At 49.6% G+C, this 19,342-nt stretch overlaps 9 protein-coding genes across 9 annotated transcripts; 5 read left to right on the forward strand and 4 right to left on the reverse strand.

Annotated features, from left to right (window-relative positions):
- Positions 1 to 325: 325 nt before the first annotated feature.
- Positions 326 to 2,103, forward strand: N7466_011409 (PEX28-32 family peroxisomal membrane protein; the record flags this gene model as incomplete). Its single annotated transcript, XM_057170798.1, has 2 exons — positions 326 to 1,495; positions 1,552 to 2,103. 2 exons carry the CDS (start codon positions 326 to 328, stop codon positions 2,101 to 2,103), a joined length of 1,722 nt encoding a protein of 573 aa, XP_057015519.1.
- Positions 2,104 to 3,679: 1,576 nt separating this feature from the next.
- Positions 3,680 to 5,633, reverse strand: N7466_011410 (Zn(II)2Cys6 transcription factor; the record flags this gene model as incomplete). The annotated part of the gene is made up of 4 exons (XM_057170799.1): positions 3,680 to 4,250; positions 4,312 to 4,521; positions 4,574 to 5,395; positions 5,452 to 5,633. The coding sequence occupies 4 exons, from the start codon at positions 5,631 to 5,633 to the stop codon at positions 3,680 to 3,682; spliced, it is 1,785 nt and encodes a 594-aa protein (XP_057015520.1).
- Positions 5,634 to 6,217: 584 nt separating this feature from the next.
- N7466_011411 (uncharacterized protein) lies at positions 6,218 to 8,391 on the forward strand (the record flags this gene model as incomplete). Its single annotated transcript, XM_057170800.1, has 3 exons — positions 6,218 to 6,526; positions 6,617 to 7,196; positions 7,250 to 8,391. The coding sequence occupies 3 exons, from the start codon at positions 6,218 to 6,220 to the stop codon at positions 8,389 to 8,391; spliced, it is 2,031 nt and encodes a 676-aa protein (XP_057015521.1).
- Positions 8,392 to 8,997: 606 nt separating this feature from the next.
- Positions 8,998 to 9,772, forward strand: N7466_011412 (GNAT family N-acetyltransferase; the record flags this gene model as incomplete). Its single annotated transcript, XM_057170801.1, has 2 exons — positions 8,998 to 9,445; positions 9,516 to 9,772. 2 exons carry the CDS (start codon positions 8,998 to 9,000, stop codon positions 9,770 to 9,772), a joined length of 705 nt encoding a protein of 234 aa, XP_057015522.1.
- Positions 9,773 to 9,909: 137 nt separating this feature from the next.
- Positions 9,910 to 11,100, reverse strand: N7466_011413 (alpha/beta hydrolase; the record flags this gene model as incomplete). Its single annotated transcript, XM_057170802.1, has 1 exon — positions 9,910 to 11,100. One exon carries the CDS (start codon positions 11,098 to 11,100, stop codon positions 9,910 to 9,912), a length of 1,191 nt encoding a protein of 396 aa, XP_057015523.1.
- An 815-nt stretch (positions 11,101 to 11,915) lies between these two features.
- Positions 11,916 to 13,046, forward strand: N7466_011414 (class I SAM-dependent methyltransferase; the record flags this gene model as incomplete). Its single annotated transcript, XM_057170803.1, has 5 exons — positions 11,916 to 11,980; positions 12,044 to 12,166; positions 12,229 to 12,482; positions 12,565 to 12,700; positions 12,773 to 13,046. 5 exons carry the CDS (start codon positions 11,916 to 11,918, stop codon positions 13,044 to 13,046), a joined length of 852 nt encoding a protein of 283 aa, XP_057015524.1.
- Positions 13,047 to 13,305: 259 nt separating this feature from the next.
- On the reverse strand, positions 13,306 to 15,259 carry N7466_011415 (uncharacterized protein; the record flags this gene model as incomplete). Its single annotated transcript, XM_057170804.1, has 3 exons — positions 13,306 to 14,177; positions 14,310 to 14,420; positions 14,479 to 15,259. 3 exons carry the CDS (start codon positions 15,257 to 15,259, stop codon positions 13,306 to 13,308), a joined length of 1,764 nt encoding a protein of 587 aa, XP_057015525.1.
- Positions 15,260 to 16,051: 792 nt separating this feature from the next.
- N7466_011416 (uncharacterized protein) lies at positions 16,052 to 17,426 on the forward strand (the record flags this gene model as incomplete). The annotated part of the gene is made up of 4 exons (XM_057170805.1): positions 16,052 to 16,324; positions 16,378 to 16,536; positions 16,592 to 16,809; positions 16,871 to 17,426. 4 exons carry the CDS (start codon positions 16,052 to 16,054, stop codon positions 17,424 to 17,426), a joined length of 1,206 nt encoding a protein of 401 aa, XP_057015526.1.
- An 802-nt stretch (positions 17,427 to 18,228) lies between these two features.
- On the reverse strand, positions 18,229 to 19,041 carry N7466_011417 (glutathione S-transferase family protein; the record flags this gene model as incomplete). The annotated part of the gene is made up of 3 exons (XM_057170806.1): positions 18,229 to 18,559; positions 18,633 to 18,951; positions 19,005 to 19,041. 3 exons carry the CDS (start codon positions 19,039 to 19,041, stop codon positions 18,229 to 18,231), a joined length of 687 nt encoding a protein of 228 aa, XP_057015527.1.
- Positions 19,042 to 19,342: the final 301 nt, after the last annotated feature.

Raw genomic sequence — 19,342 nt, forward strand, 5'->3', positions numbered from 1 at the left:
AACTTTTCTTTTGTCTTTCTTGTTTACGAGCGTCTGTTATGCAACGCACCCACAGTCACATGTCCTCCGACTCCCCGCAGATCAACTTGGACCGAACGAACCTCGATTCTCAACAAAAACGCTATAAAGACCATGGGTGCCTGCCTGCTGATCGGCGGCACATTCACTTCCTCCATGAAGCCTTTGTAATTGGATGGCAGCTCTCGGTAAGTTGCAGAATGATTCTGGCTGCCTGACCTGGCGGGCTTCAAGCTATATAGCCTTCCCCATATTCTCATCCACCCATGCTCATGTGCCTACAGAAGATCTTCCGTGGATAGATTCCATGGCCCCCTCATCTATCGCCCAGGATCATGGCCATCCTGACTCCCAGCCACCTACCGTCGCTGCCTTTACTCCCTCCACTATTGCTGGCTCGGCTTTGACGTCGCGACAGCGCTCCAGCGTCATCGTGCATCGAAAATCACCACTCTTGGTGGCCACACCACCCGCCATAACCAGGGCATTAGCCTACTCACACCCCTTCCTCCTCCCATTAAACAAATTTGTGGGTCTTATAACATGGACCACTGGAGACCCATGGCAGAGCTTTTTGCTCGTGGCCACCTTCTGGGCAGTGGTGTTGTACAGTGACGCCATCATTCTCTGGGCAGGCCCTTTACTCGTTGTAGTAGGGCTGATCCTGGGTATGTATGGAAGGCGATACTCACCTTTGTCATCAACGATTTCAACGGGTGAAAAGCATCAGCGCAGCCCCTCCACGGACAGTACCACCCGCCACCAAAAAAGTCTAGACGATATCGTTGAGACGTTACGCACTTTGACCGCAAGATGCAATATACTCCTGGAGCCCCTATTAGACTTGACCGATTTTTTGTCCACACAACGGACGGCAACATCAGCAACGACCCGACCTGCGCTGATAGCTCTATTTATTCGCATCCTTCTCGTAACGCCAGTTTGGATCGCCTTGACTCTCCCCCCATTTTACCTGATCACCACACGCCGTATCGTCATCACTGTCGGTACCGTCGTTCTTACCTACCACTCGCGACCCGCAAGGGTCTCACGCGTCATTTTATGGAGATCTCGTCTTGTACGCCGGCTGTGTGCCGTGGTCACAGGATTGTCGGTCACCGAGCCCCCACCCAACTCCCAAAAGGCCCAAGCTCAGGGAATGGGGTTGAACATTTCAACCAAACGCCGAAGGGAATCTGGCGGAGTTCGATTCACCTTCGTTGTTTACGAGAACCAACGGCGTTGGCTCGGAATCGGATGGACCTACTCGCTATTCCCATCGGAGCGTGGCGCCTGGACAGATGAGCACTTGAATCCTGTTCCGTCGAAGGACTCATTCGAACTACCGGATGTCCGGACAGGTGACGCAAAATGGCGATGGGCGTCAGGAACCGAGTGGCGCATCGAAGGTGGAGAAACCACCGGCAAGTCAGAAACCAAGGCTACGAGTGAAGGATGGATCTACTATGACAACAAGGTATTCATTCATCCAGAATCTCAAACCAAGTAATTTGTATATCTAACAAATCGCAGTGGAATGATGGACGCCGTGGTCAAGATGGATGGGACCGATACACACGCCGCCGCAAATGGTTCCGCGATGCAGAGCTTGTCGACGTGGATCATGACGAGCCAAATGCCTCCGAGGAAACCGTATCCAACCTCACACAAGCAATTGAAAAAGAAAAGCAAGGAGGAGAGCAAGGAGATAGCGGAAAGGAAACCGATGCCGACCGCATCAGCCTCTCGTCCACCACCCCACTCAAGAACCGACGTCGACGCTGGTTTAGTGGCAAAGAAAAGGATCATACAACCAGTGACGGGTCACCCGATACTGGCCGCTCTACTGGAGCGAATGCCGATGGGGCGGGAAGCACACGATCTGCATCGTCGCGTCCCATAAGTATTCAAGGCTCCCGGAAGTCCCATGGCCGGGAGGGCAGTGTCGCAACGAGCGATAGTGCCAGCCAACGCGAACGAGAGCAAGACCATCTTGACCGTTGGTCAATCCGAGCTGCCGATGGGACCGAAAGGGCAGAGCGTGAATTTGGGTTAAGTGACGAGGTGAATATGGGGCTGAGCTGACTCAGTTCAGTCTTTTGATGTCTCCTCAAAACGACTTTCGAATTTTGATTCTCGGATACTCTCTTTCAAATGTTTATGAAGTGTGCTGCCTATCACTTTGCTATGAAGGTTGCTCGGATTGTTCAAATACCAAATACCCAATAGTTCCAAGGTTCCAGGATTGAAGCTGGTATCAACATATTCTTTTTTTTTGCATCGCTCAAATGGATATCTGAGTAGGGTAAAACAACAAACAATAATAAATAATGCGAGCTGGTAGGTTTCGAAGGTGATTTTGTAACAACCTTTTGTCTTGATTCTGAATTGCAATACATATAGTATATATGCTTAGGCGCATCATGTGCCCACCTGGGCACATGCACATGTGCAGGTGGCATTTGATGTTTTTGTCTAATTCCGTCCACTCAGTACTGTAGACAGCCACCTGAGTATGTACGTAGTGGGCACACAACTACTACTACTAGTTAGTTATGATCCCTTGCCAAGGTTGTATATTGAATGCTAAATATAAGACCACATGCGAAGATCATCACATATTAACTTGCATCAATCATATAAACATGTGGAACAAAGGGTTACATGCCTACTAGTAGGTACCAAAATCTTTTCAAATCAACAAATAAAATAACGGTTGTGCTAGCACTAGGAGTCTACTAGTGCATTGAAATTTTGGTGGACCACGCGCGATTTCGAGGCTGTGGAAATAAGACTGTGACTATAATTTTAGTAGGCTATGCGTGATTCGGGAAAATTTGTGGATTGGCACTATGCCATAGTATAGGTGGTATACATAATTTTAACTCCACGTCCATTGCATCTGTTCAAATCGCGCGTCGCCTATGAAAATCATGAACTTTTACTACATGTATAGTATGTGTTATAACTTTACTTAGGTAGGTGGTATTGATCTTCCTACTTGAGGCCATGCTCGACTTGGTTTGATAGGATTTCAAGATTCTGAAGGTGGAATTGAAACATTAGACATATCTTGAGCACTTGAGTGAGGCCATGCTTGATACATATGTAGACCGCGAGCACCTACAGATCTATGTATCTGGGATTAAAGAATATGTGGAATTAAGATGTGCCTAGTCGAGATGTCTACTATATGCATGCATGTGTACATACTGCTTGCCGCTCTTCGGCGGCTCGAGCGATGGCTTCGGTGAAATCGCTTCTTGTAAGAGACGACTTGATGAGTTGTTATAGGACGAGTGATTCCGTGGCAGTGAGGTGCATATGTGATGAGTGTATCTCAGGTGTCAATTGAAATGGAAGAAGTAACTTCTAAGTATATAATGATGGGACTAAAACTGTTTAGGACGGACAGAACACGGTTACGAACCACCGTCTACTACACATCGTAATTTGTACTAGTAGTATCCATATACATGTGTGCATTTTCCCATAATGTTCTGATCCAGCTCTGGGAATCAGTTCCAAGGTTCCAACTTTTGACTTCAATGTTATTACTATATTTACACAAATGGCCATGGTCCATGGACACAGAATTTTTAGTGTTGTGAGGCAAGTCGATCCACGAGGAAGGAGTCCAATCAACGAGATAACCAAGGGATCATGCAAGAATCAACTCCCACTTCAACTCCTCCAAAATATCCAGCCAGTGCGAGGTTTGCACATCCAGTTTCGGACCTAGCTCTGTCTGAATAGCCTCATTCAGAGTATTCGCATCCTTTCTTGCCCACAAGATCCCAAGCACCTCCGCCGCACGCTTGACATTTCCAATGCCAAAATTATTCTGCAATTTTGCAAGCGATTGAGTGACAAGACTTCGATGTGCGAACACATCACTCTCAGCCCCGGCAATAAACAGTGGGAACGTGAGAGCCGAATACTCGCAATGATCATCCAAAGGGAAAGTTTGCACGCGCTCAAGGCAGCGATGCACAGCAGTAGACTTTGGGATGGAAATAAGAGATGCCCAGTGTGTAGCATATAGCTCGGAAGAAGAATCTTTGCTTATTTGTTTGATGCTCATGTGATCGAGGATTGAGTGCAGGTAGATGAATCCTGCATCGCGGAAACATTCAGCGACGAGCTGGAGGCGCGCGAGTGATGCGGAAGTAAGGCCTTGGGGAATAGTATAAGGGATGGAAGTGTGAGACCAGGTGAGGAGTGATTCATTTCTAGAAGATCGTTAGTGTGTGGTTAATATTCATAAGGCTGAGTAGAGATGGAATTACGCACATTGAGGCTATTGCCAGACGCAGGGATATTATATCATCTCCCAAGGATGGAAGCTCTGCGATGCGTGCGCATAGACCGAGGATCTCCTCGGTGTATCCGATGTAGATATCCAGTCTAGGCGCGCCGAGGTCTGTTTCTGCCGGAGAGGGTTCTGCAGCAGTGATTCGCCTGCGGTTGCTGATCCGGGCCATATTATATGCATACAAATATCTGAGTTCTTGTTAGTCTCTGATGACAATATAGCCTCATTGGTCAAACATACAGTCCTCTTAAGAAATGCGCTGCATCTGGATCCATTGAATGCAGGCCTCCGCGGGTGGTGATCAGGCGCTGAAGCGCATTGAGATGCACAACCCATTGTTTGACGCTGCCTCGAACAATCTCATATTTGCATAGTAGACCCACTGCCAGCATGGTATTATCTGACAGGTCCTCTGGTGACGATCCAACAATCTCCGAACGAAGCCCATTCAGGGTTCTACCATAAAAGGTTGCTGAAGCAGTTTGTGCGCTGAAGCCTTGGGAACGGTTGGCGAGATGAAGTGCAGAGATTGCGCATACGGCTCTCATAAGAAGTGGAGATGACATTGCTCGCGGAATGAGCAATGATCGAAGCGGATTGTCGTCGCTCTCGAGATTGGCGAGAAGGCGAGAACCTTGTTGGACGTGATATTGGAGATAGTGTGATTCGTGATCTGATAAATGACTGACATAATTCTGTGGCCGTGGGACTACTGCTAGTGACTGTTCCAATGCCCCAGTACCTTGATTATGTCGTTCGAGTTGGTCGTGATTTTGATCTATATCAGTCTGGCTCAACCAAGACCGTGGTGACGACGGAATAGATCCACTTGGGGATATAGAGACATATGACTGTGCCTCTAGCCATGCGTTGGACAATGGTGATAACGATGGTGATAGAGGAATTGAAGGTGAAGATTCAATTTTTGATGTTGATTTCGAGATAGCAGTGGAATTAGTGGCATCGTTTGATTTGAAAATCTGCGCGGACGGGCCTAGAGGCTCCGCCCACAGAGAGCCATAGCCCTCGCAAGGTCGGCCTTGTTTTTTGCAATTATTACAGCTATGCATTTCATGTAAGTTAAATCCATCAGAAAAATATGTGGTGGTGAGAGTTACCTCGGCTTGGCCTTATCGCAGGCTTTGCGACGCTTTTTACAGGTTAGGCAGCCGGAACGTGTCCATGCAGTGCCAGTTTGTCGAGTTCGGACCTTTTTGGCAGGGGTGACAGTACCAGAGATAGCTGGTGGTGAGGATTGGGCCCAACCCGTATCGGTGACTTTGGTCGTAAAACTTGTCATGATTGGGAAATAATTGACATCAATTGATCCTAAATGACATTTTCCCCGCGAAATTGATAGGAAATCTATGAGGGGCGACCCTGACGAGCCTTACCCGATCGGGGCAATGTCACGCTGCACGTGACCCTCATCTATGATAAGAAGAATTGATTGTTTGTGTCTTTTGCACCGAAAAGATGCCTGTAACAGCCTGTAACAGCCTGTTAAACAAGGAAAAAACCATGGATTTACCTCGGTAAGATAGAATGGGTTCGTGAGACTGGATTTAATTCATGATCTATGTAGAATCAACAGTTCCCCAAACTAAGCAAATGAATGGACCCTGTTCACAAACATTTATGCTGTGCTACATCGCCCGAGCCTAGCGATCGTCGCTCCACATTCATCGTCCACAACCTTACCCGATCAGGAAAGTCCAGCCACCCATTGCAGTTGGACTGATAAGATCCACGACATTTAAAACCGCCGCAATCTTCCCCTCTTCCATTACCCCATTTTCCATTGAGAGCTTTCCATATTGTGTGGCCCCCCTCTAAATATATCTTTTGCAATTTATTCCCTACTAAACCTTTGTTTCTGAGAGGATGGTGACCAGATCGCACCCATTTGACCCTATCACCCCGGAGGAGATCAAGCTTGCTGTGCGCATTCTTGAGGCGACTTTCCCCGGCGTGTCTTTGCGCTATAAGCGAATTGACGTGAATGAACCTATCAAGAAAGATGTTATACCATATATTGAGGCCGAGCGGTTGCGGCGACCATTGCCCAACCCACCTGCTCGCCTTCTTTACACCTTGTTCCACCGCCTGGACACTGGCGCATTCTACAAGGCCATTCTGAATGCCGATACGCGAACTATCGTTTATGCGAAAGAACTTCCACGCGAGGTGCAGGTACGCAGTAGAAATTTTCCATCGTTTTTTTCACGTCTCAAATCGGTTCGTTGGGGATGATTCCTTGGGTCTGACGAATTAAACTTTCAGGGACCGATTGACCCGGATGAGATCGCAGAGATCGAGGCAATGTGTATGAAACACCCTGCTGTGATTGCCGAAATTGAGAAAATGCAACTACCCCCCGGAGTGACAGTTTGCAATGACCCTTGGATGTACGGCACCGATAACGAGAACGAGACACGACGGCTCTTCCAATGCTTCATGTATCTGATCTCCGTGGACCACCCTCAACACAACCACTACTCCCTACCATGCAAGTTCTCGCCTGTTTTCGACGGCCTCACCCACGAGCTTATCCGAATGGATTATCTCCCTGGTAATGGAGATGCCGAGACTCAGCAAACTCAACCTTGGAAGCCTGTCGAGGCGATCCAGTACGCTCACGATATCCTCGATGAACCTATTCGCACCGACCTTAAGCCTTATATTGTACAGCAGCCCGAGGGCCCATCCTACACCGCGAATGGAAACTCTGTCTATTGGCAGAAGTGGCGTTTCCGCGTTGGATTTAATATTAGAGAAGGTCTTGTCATGTATAACATCACCTACGACAACCGGAATGTATTCTATCGTCTTGCGATCTCGGAGATGACGGTTCCATATGGAGGTAGGTTATCTTGTATGATTTGTCTTCGGAGGATTTTACTGACATTTTCTCAGATCCTCGTGCACCATACCACCGTAAGCAGGCGTTCGATGTCGGTGATACTGGATTCGGTATGAATGCCAATCAATTGTCTCTCGGATGCGACTGTCTGGGTCATATCAAGTACTTCAATGGATACCGAAATGACTGCAAGGGAAATCCAGTACAACTGAAGAATATCATCTGCATGCATGAACAAGATAATGGATTGCAACACAAGCATACGAATTATCGATCTGGCGCTGCCACAGTTGTGCGCAATCGACAGTTGGTTTTGCAGATGATCTGTACAGTTGCCAACTACGAGTACATTTTTGCATACATCTTTGATCAGGCTGGCAATATCGAACTGGAGGTTCGCGCCACTGGCATTCTCTCCACTGTTCCATTTGAAAATGAGAATGGCCAGACTGTTCCTTGGGGCACCAATGTGGGACCTGGCGTCATGGCCCCTTTCCATCAACACATGTTCTCCTTCCGGATCGACCCTGCTATCGACGGATTCAAGAACACGGTCTACTATGAAGACAGTGTGCCAATGCCAGAGGATGAGAACAATCCTTGGCTGGTTGGATACACGACTGAGCCTACTGTGATGGGCACTTCCGGCTGGGCAAATACCAGCGTTGACCGCCACCGCGTCTTCAAAATTCGCAACGATAATATTAATAACCCTGTCACTTATAAGCCGGTCTCTTACAAACTCCAGACCGCACCGAGCCAGATGCTGCTGGTCAACAAAAACTCACTGGGCTACCGTCGAGCTGAATTTGGCACGAAGCCTATCTGGGTGACCAAATACCAGGATGATGAGCTGTATGCTGCTGGAGAATTCACCAACCAGAGCCGACGCGCCGAGGGAGTCGAGACCTGGATCCAGCGCAAAGATAAGACCGAGAACGAGGACGTGGTGCTCTGGCACACTTTTGGTCTTACCCACAACCCTCGTATCGAAGATTTCCCTGTCATGCCTATGGAGCGTGTCAGTGTCATGCTGAAGCCTGACGGGTTCTTCACCAAAAACCCTGCTTTGGATGTACCGCAATCCGCCCAGTCCTTCAACAAGTCTACTCTCCACCCTGAGGCGACTCAGAATGCCTGCTGCGCTGGTCCTTCCACTCCAAGCAAAGCTAAGCTGTATAAGCGGCTTGACTAATTTGCATATGATCTATGCTTTATACCCTTTTTTGCCTTCTTGGTTGATATCCCCGATTTTGGACAAGGTTTCTCATGACATGATGATATTGCAATTACTTTAGCTTTCGCACTAGCAATTATTCTATGATTTATTCTCTCTTATGTATGGAGCAATGTCATCGCCCAATCCTTTTCATTGGCTCACATCTATTATGCGATCTCTCTGGATGTCCATTCCTGAACTAGAATCTACTGAACCCCGAGGTCCGTTCAATGTTATCCATCGAATTTGTCGGAATTTGGGGGCGATATGACCCCACCCCGGGGCCCGGACTCCGTTACTAGTTAGCTCCAAGGGCTTCGGCAGATGGAAAGCTCTTCCAAGGCTGCCTAAAGGGACCTTCCCGTCTCCAACATCGATGGACATTGAAAGGGATATATCGTACAAATTCTCCATTCTCCAGTCGCTCGGTTCAGCCGGCACTTTCCACCAGCTTCAATAGTACACTTAACCACCGCAGGTTAATAATCTTGGAATATTAAAGTCCAACGAAAATACGACGACCTTCCTCCTTTATCTGTCGCAAATATCTTCGGATTTTGCGCTTCCCAGAACCTCTAACCCATGGCTCCCTTGAAAATCTCCCAATGCACCATTGCCGATGGCCCCGCCCTAGTTGCTAACAACATCCCCGCTTTCTGGGCCGACCCCAACTGGGTCCTGGCCTGGCGCCATCGGACCCTCGAGTACCACATTTCGCAGGTAACCCTACGCTTCCCGCGTAACCTGCTAAACGACCGAGAGACCGTTCGACACCAAAAGGCTGTGGATCCAGAGACCGGTCATATACTTGGTTACGCCCGATGGTGCCTGCCGTCGTCTCATAAAACAAGCCCAGATGGCACACCTGCATGGCCCGAGGCCCAAGTCCCAGCGATCGAGCCCGAAATTGAGGCCGAGATTCGGCGGCTTGCCGGGACTGCAGTCTGGGACCCCAACGAAGATGATAGCGTGCTGGGAGACCGTGTCACCGCCCTTAAGAACGAAGTGACGCCCAAGAAATCGCATATAAGTAAGCTTGGATCCAAGCTTGAACTTCGAGGGAAGTAAATAGCTTCCAAGACTAACTTTGTCTTCGATAGGTCTCGATTACCTTGCTGTACATCCGGACAACCAGCGTAAAGGTGTTGGGACGGCATTAGTGAAGAGCGGGATAGAACAGGCGGACAGGATGGGGCTAGACATTTTTGTGCACGCTTTTACAGAGGGATATGAGCTTTACAAAAGAATGGGCTTTGAACTCATAGCGGAGCTCATTCAGGATGACTCTGCGTATGGCGGTAGTGGGGAGTATGGGGCATATTTCTTGATATATCACGCTACCTCCAGGCCTACGTAAAACTGGAAATGATAAGAACATTTGAAACTTTTGAACATTTGAAGGAACTGCTGCACAACATTGAACAGCGCATCAAATACCTCGCTTCATTCAAACATTGAAAATGTGTTCTTTAGTTACATCATCTGTCTAATTTTCTAGTAAATGTCATTGGACTGTAGGAAATCAATCATCTGGGTGAAGCTAGCGCTGGCACTGTCATGCGCGGCGATAGCATGTCCAGAACCCGAAGCAAGATAGGTCTGACTGCCCGACGACGCACTGGGATAGAAGGTCGACAGAACCAGCGCAGCTTGATTCTCAGGATAAGAGCAATTGCCACCACAAAACACAAAGTCGTTTTCACCCAGGATCACGTCAACAGGCCCGGTGAATTCGGGCGCCGAGGCAACAATTCCCCCAAGCGTGAGCAGGACACCAAGAGTATTAGTCTGCTTGTTCGCAACCTGGCTATTGAAAGCAGCGGTATTGAAATTAGGGTAGCTATAGAAAGCGAATTGGATGCCGACAGAGGTCTGCTGAGTTAAATAGCCAGCAGCTAGGCTACTGAAGCGACCCGATGAGTCGGAGTTGGCGTTGATCAAGTTGAAAGCGGCCATGGAAAGAGAGACGTAGTTGTCATTGGTACTGGTGCCAGTCAAGATCGCCGCATCAAAATCACTCGGATACTGAGTGGTGACGGCCTGCGTCAAGCTGCTGCCAGCACTGTGGCCCACACCAACCACATTTTCGAAGCTATAGTTGCCGATCTTTGCATTGCGCAGAAGTTGGGCGAGAGCATGTGTGACGGCAACTTGGCTGTTAGCCTGCACCACCTGGATGGGATCCGGATGGGCCGAGTTGCCGACGCCCAGTTGGTCGTATGATAAGGTCGCGTAACCAGCTTCGGTGGCAGCGTCAATGTAGCTGTAGCCAGTGACAATGTCCCAGTAGTTGTGGTCCAATGTGGCACCGTGTGTCAGCAGCTGAACAGTCTTGACACTAGCTGCTTTTGATGCTGAGCTGGGTATGCAGAGCTTGACGTAAATTTGATAGCTGCCCGAAATGAGTTGGGTGCCGGTTATCGTATTCGCTAAGGAGTCGGTGACTTGGAACAATTCCACCAGGGATTGAGTCACGCCTGCAGCTGAGGTTGGGGGCACGTAGTCCAACTTGGTGCCAGTCACGGAGATGGGGATCGTGACATAGCCCGAGGCACAGATTGAGCCACCTCCGGTGGATTTTCCGATAGTGACGTTACTTAGGCCATTTGTCGATATGGTTACTGCGGCACAAGCAGGAATGTACCCCAAGGCTGCAGCCAAGAGCAGTTGAGAGAGGGACTTCATGGTGCGATGAAGTTGGGATGCAAAGCAATTTCAAGAAGGGATCACAACTTCAAAAGCAGGGCTGTGGATATTCCAGGACTGGAACACTTGAAACAAGGCAGGTGGCGGGAAATGTGCATACATATAGCCCCAGGAAGAACTCGAAAACTCTCCCCCTGATCCAGTTCCCGATAAACCAGGTCCACGAGTGCTTCAATAGGAAAATGGAGGCGGATGACCCCACAGCATGATTCCGACAGGGGTTTGAAAGGGTAAATAGGGGGGGCAAGGATCTGAAGAAGGCGTGAATCTTCTGCAAGCGAGGCGTGTGGCTACCACATGGTCATGCATGCAGCATTGGCTTCTCTAGTGGGCCTTTTGCTTTCCCCTTTCTCGTTTCCAGTGTTGTTTTGGCGAGAGTATCCATAATCCGATATTGAATTCGGGCGCATGGACCTGTTCGCGGAATGACCTTTCCCTGGCCGCTTTATCTATAACAAAGAAAACTGCAGAAACGCCCCGCAATCCTTTCACCCACGCACTTCGAAGGCTATGGCGTATCTCGTACTCCGTATTTCCAAAGTTCTGCTACATCGCTCTCAGTCCTCTATCCCTACCTTAGCCACTTCTATCCCACCTTGAAACAATTTCAACTGAACTTTCTCAACGCCTCCAGTAAGCACTTGCATATATTATCCGAGTCTCTACAGCCCGAGAATTAATTTCCAAGTTTACACCGCGATACGACAGGTCTCAACAACCTTGGAATCTCATTCGAGTCATTGCTCACTCGTCTATCACAGACTGTAGAATTCACAGCCAGACCTCAGAACATCATGAGCGCCAGCCCTCCCGATCCCAGCGCTTACATCTTCAGTAGAAATTACCGATCTAGTATCCGGTAAGAAACTATTATCCATCCATTCATTGACCAAGCTCGCCTCCATTAACCCCGCCTTCAAAGTCTCAACTACCAACATACCCTGCTCACGAACCTAACAGGGAACCAGCTCCTGCACCAAGCCATCCGTGACAAAATCGATCTATCGGCGTCGCTTCACGTGGCAGACATCGGCGCCGGGACCGCGTAAGCATATCCTTGCCCTGAATTTCCACGTGGCCATGGGGGGATTTCTGACCTATCGGCAGGATCTGGTCGACGGAGCTGGCCGAAAGTCTACCTGAGACGAACTGTCGTATAGACGCCTTTGACATCTCCACTGCCCAGTATCCAGTGGCGGCATGGGTACGACCAGCGGTAACCCTTTACCAGCATGATGCCTTTCAGCCATTCCCGGAGAAATGTCGGGGCATGTACGATATCGTCAATGTGCGGTTTTTCATCACCTTGCTGAGCAAGGAGAAACTAGAGACATTTCTACAAAATGTGATGAGCTTGTTGAGTATGTGGTTACCCGCGCACCCTCATCCAATCGTATTGGCAATGCGCTCGCTTTCCACTAACAAAAGTGAAACCCCGTATAGAACCGGGTGGCTTCTTCCAATGGCTTGATTTGGATCCTCGTTCCGCACATGCCATCTCCGCTTATGCTGACTCTCCCGGGACTCAAACATGGGCTGTCGCGGGAATGATGAAAACCCATCCACCAGATGTCACATCGTGAGTCACTAGCTTCCTACCTGATTACTATTTTAGCCGCTCACCGGGAGCGAATCGTTAACGGATCTGAAGGTGGATCACCGATGATTGCGCCATGATCGAGTCAGCTGGTTTCATACCAGTTGCTTATGATCGTCTGCATCTGAAGAACTCGCAGCGACCACTCTGGAATCACTGTGTTCTCATGGGTATCGAGGAAGTCTGTCTCGGTCTCGAGGCTATCAAAGCAGACGCCGCAAATATGCAAGCCATGCGAAAACAGCTGGAGAATCTGAGTTCTGAGTTCCAAAATGGAGCCGGTGTGGATGCGGAGTGGTTTTATTTGGTGGGAAGGAGGCCGCTATAGTGCTTCCGTGGAGCCGTCAATACATTTATTCGATGCTTGACATGTGCTATTTGAATGTGATGAAGCATTTCTCGTTATCTAAATCAATACTATGTAGTAGGTAGTACTGTATATCCATGGATATGTACTATCTACCTGTCTTCCTGCAGGTGAATAGTACAGGCATACCTAGCAAATCTCTATGTACATGTGCACTAGGTACTCCAGATGCCACCCGTGCACAGTCGGCGTTGTTTCCACCCACGAAAACCATTCGATCCTAAGCCCGTGCCTCAAAACGCACCGGCACATTCCGTGTGATACGCAAGCTCATATCAAAACTAACCCCCTCAGAGAGCGCAAGCTCAGCTCGCTCCCTCGCCGCCTCCCACGAATCCACCACCCCAGCACGACTTCCGTCCTCCTCATCTCGCGTCAAAAGTCTAACCGATGACTCCTTGAACAAACTCACCACCACAGCGCACACTTCCACAAGCGCAAAGCGATATCCCAAACATCCACGACTTCCCTCAGAAAAGGGCACGAAAGTACCAGGATACGGATTCAAAAACCCATCCTCGTTAGGAGAACCGGTCTGATCCTCGTTACTTGGATTGATCCATCGCTCGGGATCAAAGTCCGACATCCCAAAGGGTCGTTTTCGAGGATCCTGGGTTGCATTGGTGGCTGAGTCGTTGCGACGAGGCCAGTAGCGTGGATGACGGTGTGTGGCACTGGTGTTTATAAATGCGATCGTGGCTGGGGGTAAGGGGTGAGTTTGGCCTTGGACTGTGATGGGGATTGGGGGCCCCGACGGCGGCACGTATTTTGGAAGGACGGGAAGGACGGTAAATAGGCGGAGAGCTTCGTTAATGACGGCACCGACGAGGCTGTTCATGAGAGGCTTGTAGTGAGCTTCATAGCTCCATTCTGATGGGGAGGTGTTGCCGAGGATGCGGTCAATGTCGGCTTGCATGGCCCGTTGAGTGGCTGGGTGGCAGGCCAGGAGGAGAATGATGAAAGTTAGAGTGTTGGCGTTAGCCTCATGGCCGGCGAACATGAAGAGCCAGAGGTTGCCGGTAACTTGCTTCGTATTAAGCAAGGCATCGGCGTCTCCATTAGGTGAGGGGAGTCCTGCTTGGACGAGCCGATCTGGGGATTAAGACATGGTTGTTAGATTGAGAACGTTCAGAGTATAAACTTATGACTGCTAGAGCCCTAGGAGCCTAGGAGCGAGGAAAGGATGTGTACCTAGTAGACTCTCTGGCTTTGTTAATGAACTACGTGGTTTGTCATTGAGATCTGACTTGTTTTCATCTATAAGCTCCTGCATATAAAGCTCCATTTCAGCGTATGCCAATGCGGCTTGGCGATGGCCCTTGAAGGGCGAAATCCCTGGGATATAGCGTGAGAAAGATTCAAAAAGGAACAAAAGAGAAAGAAAACTGCTTACTGAGAAGTCCAGGAGGAAAGAGAAAGACAGTCTGATAATAGTCGAGCAAGGTATGCACAGCATCACTATAGCCCATACGATGAGTCCCCGGGACCGAATCCTCAAACCTCAACGCCTTCACCAGCTCATCCTGCGTCTGATTCTGATTACAGACACGATTAAGCAAATGCAACGAAAGCCGCGCGGAGAGCGTGCGGAGTTGACGATGCGCCGTCCGCCGCTGACCCAAAACCTGCCCCAAAGCCCGTCCGCCTTGAACGGAATGCGCAAAAACCTGCCGCATAGTTGCCTCGTTAAAAAAGGGAGCCGAGATGCGACGGTACAGCCGAGACTCGGGCCCATCCGTCCCCGTCATAGTCGGACCAAAGATATTCAAAACCGCCATCAAATGCGCCGGTTTTGCGAACCGGCCATCGCGGAATAGCTGGGATGAAACATCCGGGTCGCAGGTGTATAGAATGATGCCCCCGGGCGAGACGGCCAGAAATGTGTCTGTGCCGACGCGCTCGAAGGGCTCATAGCCGTTATGCCAGCCGTCGTTGAAGATGAGTAATGGAAGCCAATGTTCCGTCCATGATTGGGGGAGGGCTTTGAAAATAGGGAGCAGCAGTGATTGGCTCAGGAGCCAAGGGGCGCCCAGGAGGGAGCATGGCACTATCACGTACGGTAGGGCGGTCGCTCGAGCCCGAGATACGTTAGTCAGTAAGCTGGTTATGGACCAGCTCACCCAGACCAGAGCTGATGTGAGCAGCACATGCGTGAGCACCGGGGAAATTGACATTTTGGGAATTTCCTTCCAACCAGCTGCACGTGCGGGGGGTTTGAACTTTGGAGAAAAGCAAGCAGGTGGCGGGGACTCGGGAGATACTGTTAATATCAACACGAGAGAAGTAACTAGTCTTGTCTGGGTTCGTCACGATAACCAGATGAGGTGATCATTACCGATTTCAGAATCCATTTTTAAATCCTTCGAATCCCATATCTGTATGGGCCTCATGGTTTTGGCTCCCGTGCTGCGTGCACTTGGGAGCCCAGCCTGCAATTGGGCCGTGGCCCGTGTAAGAAGCCACCGGGGGGGGGGGGGGGGGCAACAAGCCACGGCCCACTTCCCACCCCTTCCTGCAGAAAAGACCCCATGGATCATTCACAAATTAGCAATTCACCCCCGGGACAATGATCTATTTTCTCCGCTGAAGGATTGTGCTAATCTATTCCCGTCGTGCTGACACCTTGATTCTGCAGGGTATTCTATGGACGGACTTCAGAGTGTCGGCATGACGGAAACCCTCGCCAAACATTCCAGCCCCGTGGCGGCATGGCCTGCAATAATCGTCGCGCTCAGGCGTTGATAGCCATGCACTTCCTGCTTCCTGCAGCAGCCCCCAAGGTGCGATCTCGAATTGGGGCCAAAAGAAGAAGGCGACTGCACTCCAGTTGGGAAAGGTTAGGTTGCATCATGCCAGCACTTGTGAACCCTGTTTCGTCAGACTTGAATATAAACATTTGCAGCGGCCAGCTGGCTCGAGCTTTTGTTTTTGATGCTTGAAAAATTTATCTTACCACAGGTGCAATCATGACCTCCCAAGGGGAACAGAGTCCATCCTTGGTCACCACTGCCCTTTTGGTCGTCGCTATTATATTCCCCATTTTGGGCACACTTGCCATTCTCTTACGGGTCTGGTCCAATATTTCCAAGGCTAAGCGCCTATTCCTGGATGACTATGTAATTATTTTGGCGCAGATTTGTGCTTGGGGAATTTCCATCGATATCTTCGTGGCCGCGGCGCTTGGCGGGGTCAATTATACCAAGGGCACAGTTCTGTCGGCCACTATCGTCTTCCTTCGGGTTGGTTTATTCTCTGCGTTTGAAAGATTCTCAAGACTAATTTTTACCGGCAGTCGTTATGGATCGAAGGCTTTGTTCTGATCGCTAGTTTGGTCTTGGTGAAAGTTTCCATCCTCCTCTTCTATCGAAGGATCTTTGTCACACCTTGGTTTCAAACCGCCGTGCGGATCTATATTGCGATCTTGCTCTCATGGGGGTTCGCTATGATCATCGTAAGTAAAACAACCCAGAAATAAATCAAGGAATCACCATCTTACACCTTTACAGGCTCAACTCCTCTGCGCAGATCCCATCACCGCAGCCTGGGATCCATTTGCCAAAAATCCCCTCCGCTACAACTACAACGCATTCTCTGTAGCATTTGCCGCCATGAGCCTAGTCTTCGACGTTCTCGTACTTTGCTTTCCCATTCCAGTCATCCATCACCTCATGATGTCCACCCGCAAAAAGATCCAAGTATTAGGTATCTTTTGGCTAGGAATCTTGTAAGCAAGAACCCTTCAATTCCCTTCGTTTTTTTACCGAGACGCTAATGCTCGGATATAGCTGCTGTATCTCATCCACTATCCGCCTTTACTACATCTACATCGACATCGCCCAATCCACAGCGACCACCGGCACTAACCGCTACTCTCTTGTCACCACTGCTTTTACATGGGGCACGATTGAGCCCAATGTCAGCGTCATCGCCGCCTGCCTGCCCACATACGGCCACTTCTTCGGCGGGAACGAGCGCGTCCAAAGCGTCGCCCGAAACATCTGGAGCCGTCTTTCCATGCGCAGTGGCGGCTCCGGAAAAGGCAGCACACCGTCCAGTGACGGACCCGCCACGATCGAAAGCAATGCCAACTCGTCGTTCTCTCCCAAGCGATCTAACACCCGGCGCGATTGGCAACGGCTGGGAATAGACACAACTGCAAGTGGCGATATAGAGATGGGGCAACATACATACGAAGAAGAGTATCCCCTAGCCAAGTCCCCGCAACAAAGTGGGCAGCAGATGAAGATCCACGTCGCAAGCTTCGTGTCACAGGAGATCTCGGCCATGCCCGAGCAGGAGCAAGCGGAGCGGGGCTCATCGCACCATGTGAATAGATTCTAGAATTAATAGCTAGCGTGAACGGGTAGGAGTTCTGTTTCAAAGATCAAATATAGCAATGTCACGTATGTATGAATGAAAAAAGCAAGGAATACACAACATTTGAAAGCTAATAGGTCTACCTCGTTGGAACAAATTGATTCATTCGGCTCTCTTGCATGTGGCCTAGTTATCTGAATTCCAGTATTGTGCAGGAATGTCCCTACTGTCCACCGATATGTCGAGAAATCCGACAATCTCGCGGTGACGTTCCCAGATATGCCAAAACATATTCAAATCGTCAACCTCCCAATGACAAGGATCACACTCGTGGCAGGACCAGGTATTGCTGTCATAACTCGGCTCTAGAAGGACAGAAACGTTGACATTGTGCTCGTCAAAGAGGTGCTCCAATGCGCTTGTATAATCTCCGAATTGTACGTTGCATTTTTCGCAAAAGATTTCCAATGCCTGTGACATTTTCCTAGGGGGTAGTGCAGACCGTTTTCTTGTTCCGCTGATAATGTAATTGATGCCGAGATATTGTGACGGTAGTTAAAAGCAGAGATGTCGCAACAGTTATGTGCCGATCTCACCTGGCAGTTGGAATAAATGAAAGATGAAGCCCTGGAGCAAGCAATAAAAACCCCGTATTTATACCCATATTTATTGACTATGGGATTTGATTTGATATGCAATTTCTAACATTGAATGGATGCGTGAAGTGAATGAATACTGTCCGCCCAGGTGGAGTGTAGTGAATTGAATTGGCCGCTTCCAAGGCACTTGACATCCGACCATTGCATTCTAGCCACAAATCTCTATTTTACGCGCTCTTAACCTCCTGCTCGCCCAGAACCGAGATAACTCTTTGCAAAGAAGGCCGCGCCAACATGGCATTCTGCCACCGTGTGAAATGCGGGTACTCCTCGGGGCGCCAGGCATACTCGCCCTCGCGACCCGCCATGAAGAAAGCAATCTGCATATTCCACATGACAAACGCCAAATCCGCATACGTGCACTTATCCCCAACCAGCCACTCCTGCTTGCTCAGAACCGTATCCAGAACGCCCGCGACGCGCTTGAGTTCCTGACCATACCGCACCTTGGCCGACTCGGGGGACTCGCCGTAGACCTTTTCGTGGAAGATGTTGAACCTGGGTTGGGCGGTGCATGTCAGTACGTCATACAAACATTCGTGGAGATTTGAGTTAAGGGAGCTTGACATACCACGCGGCCTGCCCAAAGTACGGGCCCTGGCCTGAAGCTTGGAAGTAGGACCACTGGACCTGCTGGTACTTTTCGGGGGCGGAGTCGAAGGAGATTTTGCGGTCCTTGTCGTAGGTGTCGATGAGATACTGGACGATGGCGCCGGATTCCCAGAGGGTGAGGCCTGTGTTGGGGTCGATTATGGCTGGGACGCGTCCGTTGGGGTTTACGTCGGTGAAGGGTTGTTGCTTGAGGCCGTCTAGCTCGACCCATACGGTTTCGTAGGGGAGGTTGAGTTCCTCGAGGATGATGAGGACTTTGGAGGGGTTGGGGACCTGGTCTGGGGTGGTCTTGTTAGTTGGTTATTCTTGGGAGATCTGTTGAGTGCCTTACTTCTCCAGTATAGCTTGATAGGTTCGAGGGTCGACATGATGATGGCTTTAGGACTTGACGTGAGGTGGGCTAGGAGGTTGACGACAAGGTATAGTTGAAGATTGTTGATGTTATAAGGAAATTGTATCTAGAGCTAGAGTGTTCTACTGGGTATTTCAAAAGGGAGGGTGGGGGGAGTAGCACCCCTACACCTACAGGGATCTCTTTGTTCTATCGGGTGATGTCCTTCGAGGTCATTCTCTATCCCATAATTCATTACACATGTTCCCGAGTCAGGCACCCTGGATCGTAGCGGGCAGCTCAGCTTCTGGTCTAATGTTTTAATTTTGGCAAATCCA

The sequence above is a fragment of the Penicillium verhagenii genome (assembly GCF_028828195.1).
Source record: "Penicillium verhagenii strain IBT 33310 chromosome Unknown utg000013l_segment0_segment0, whole genome shotgun sequence".
Lineage (NCBI taxonomy): Eukaryota > Fungi > Ascomycota > Eurotiomycetes > Eurotiales > Aspergillaceae > Penicillium > Penicillium verhagenii.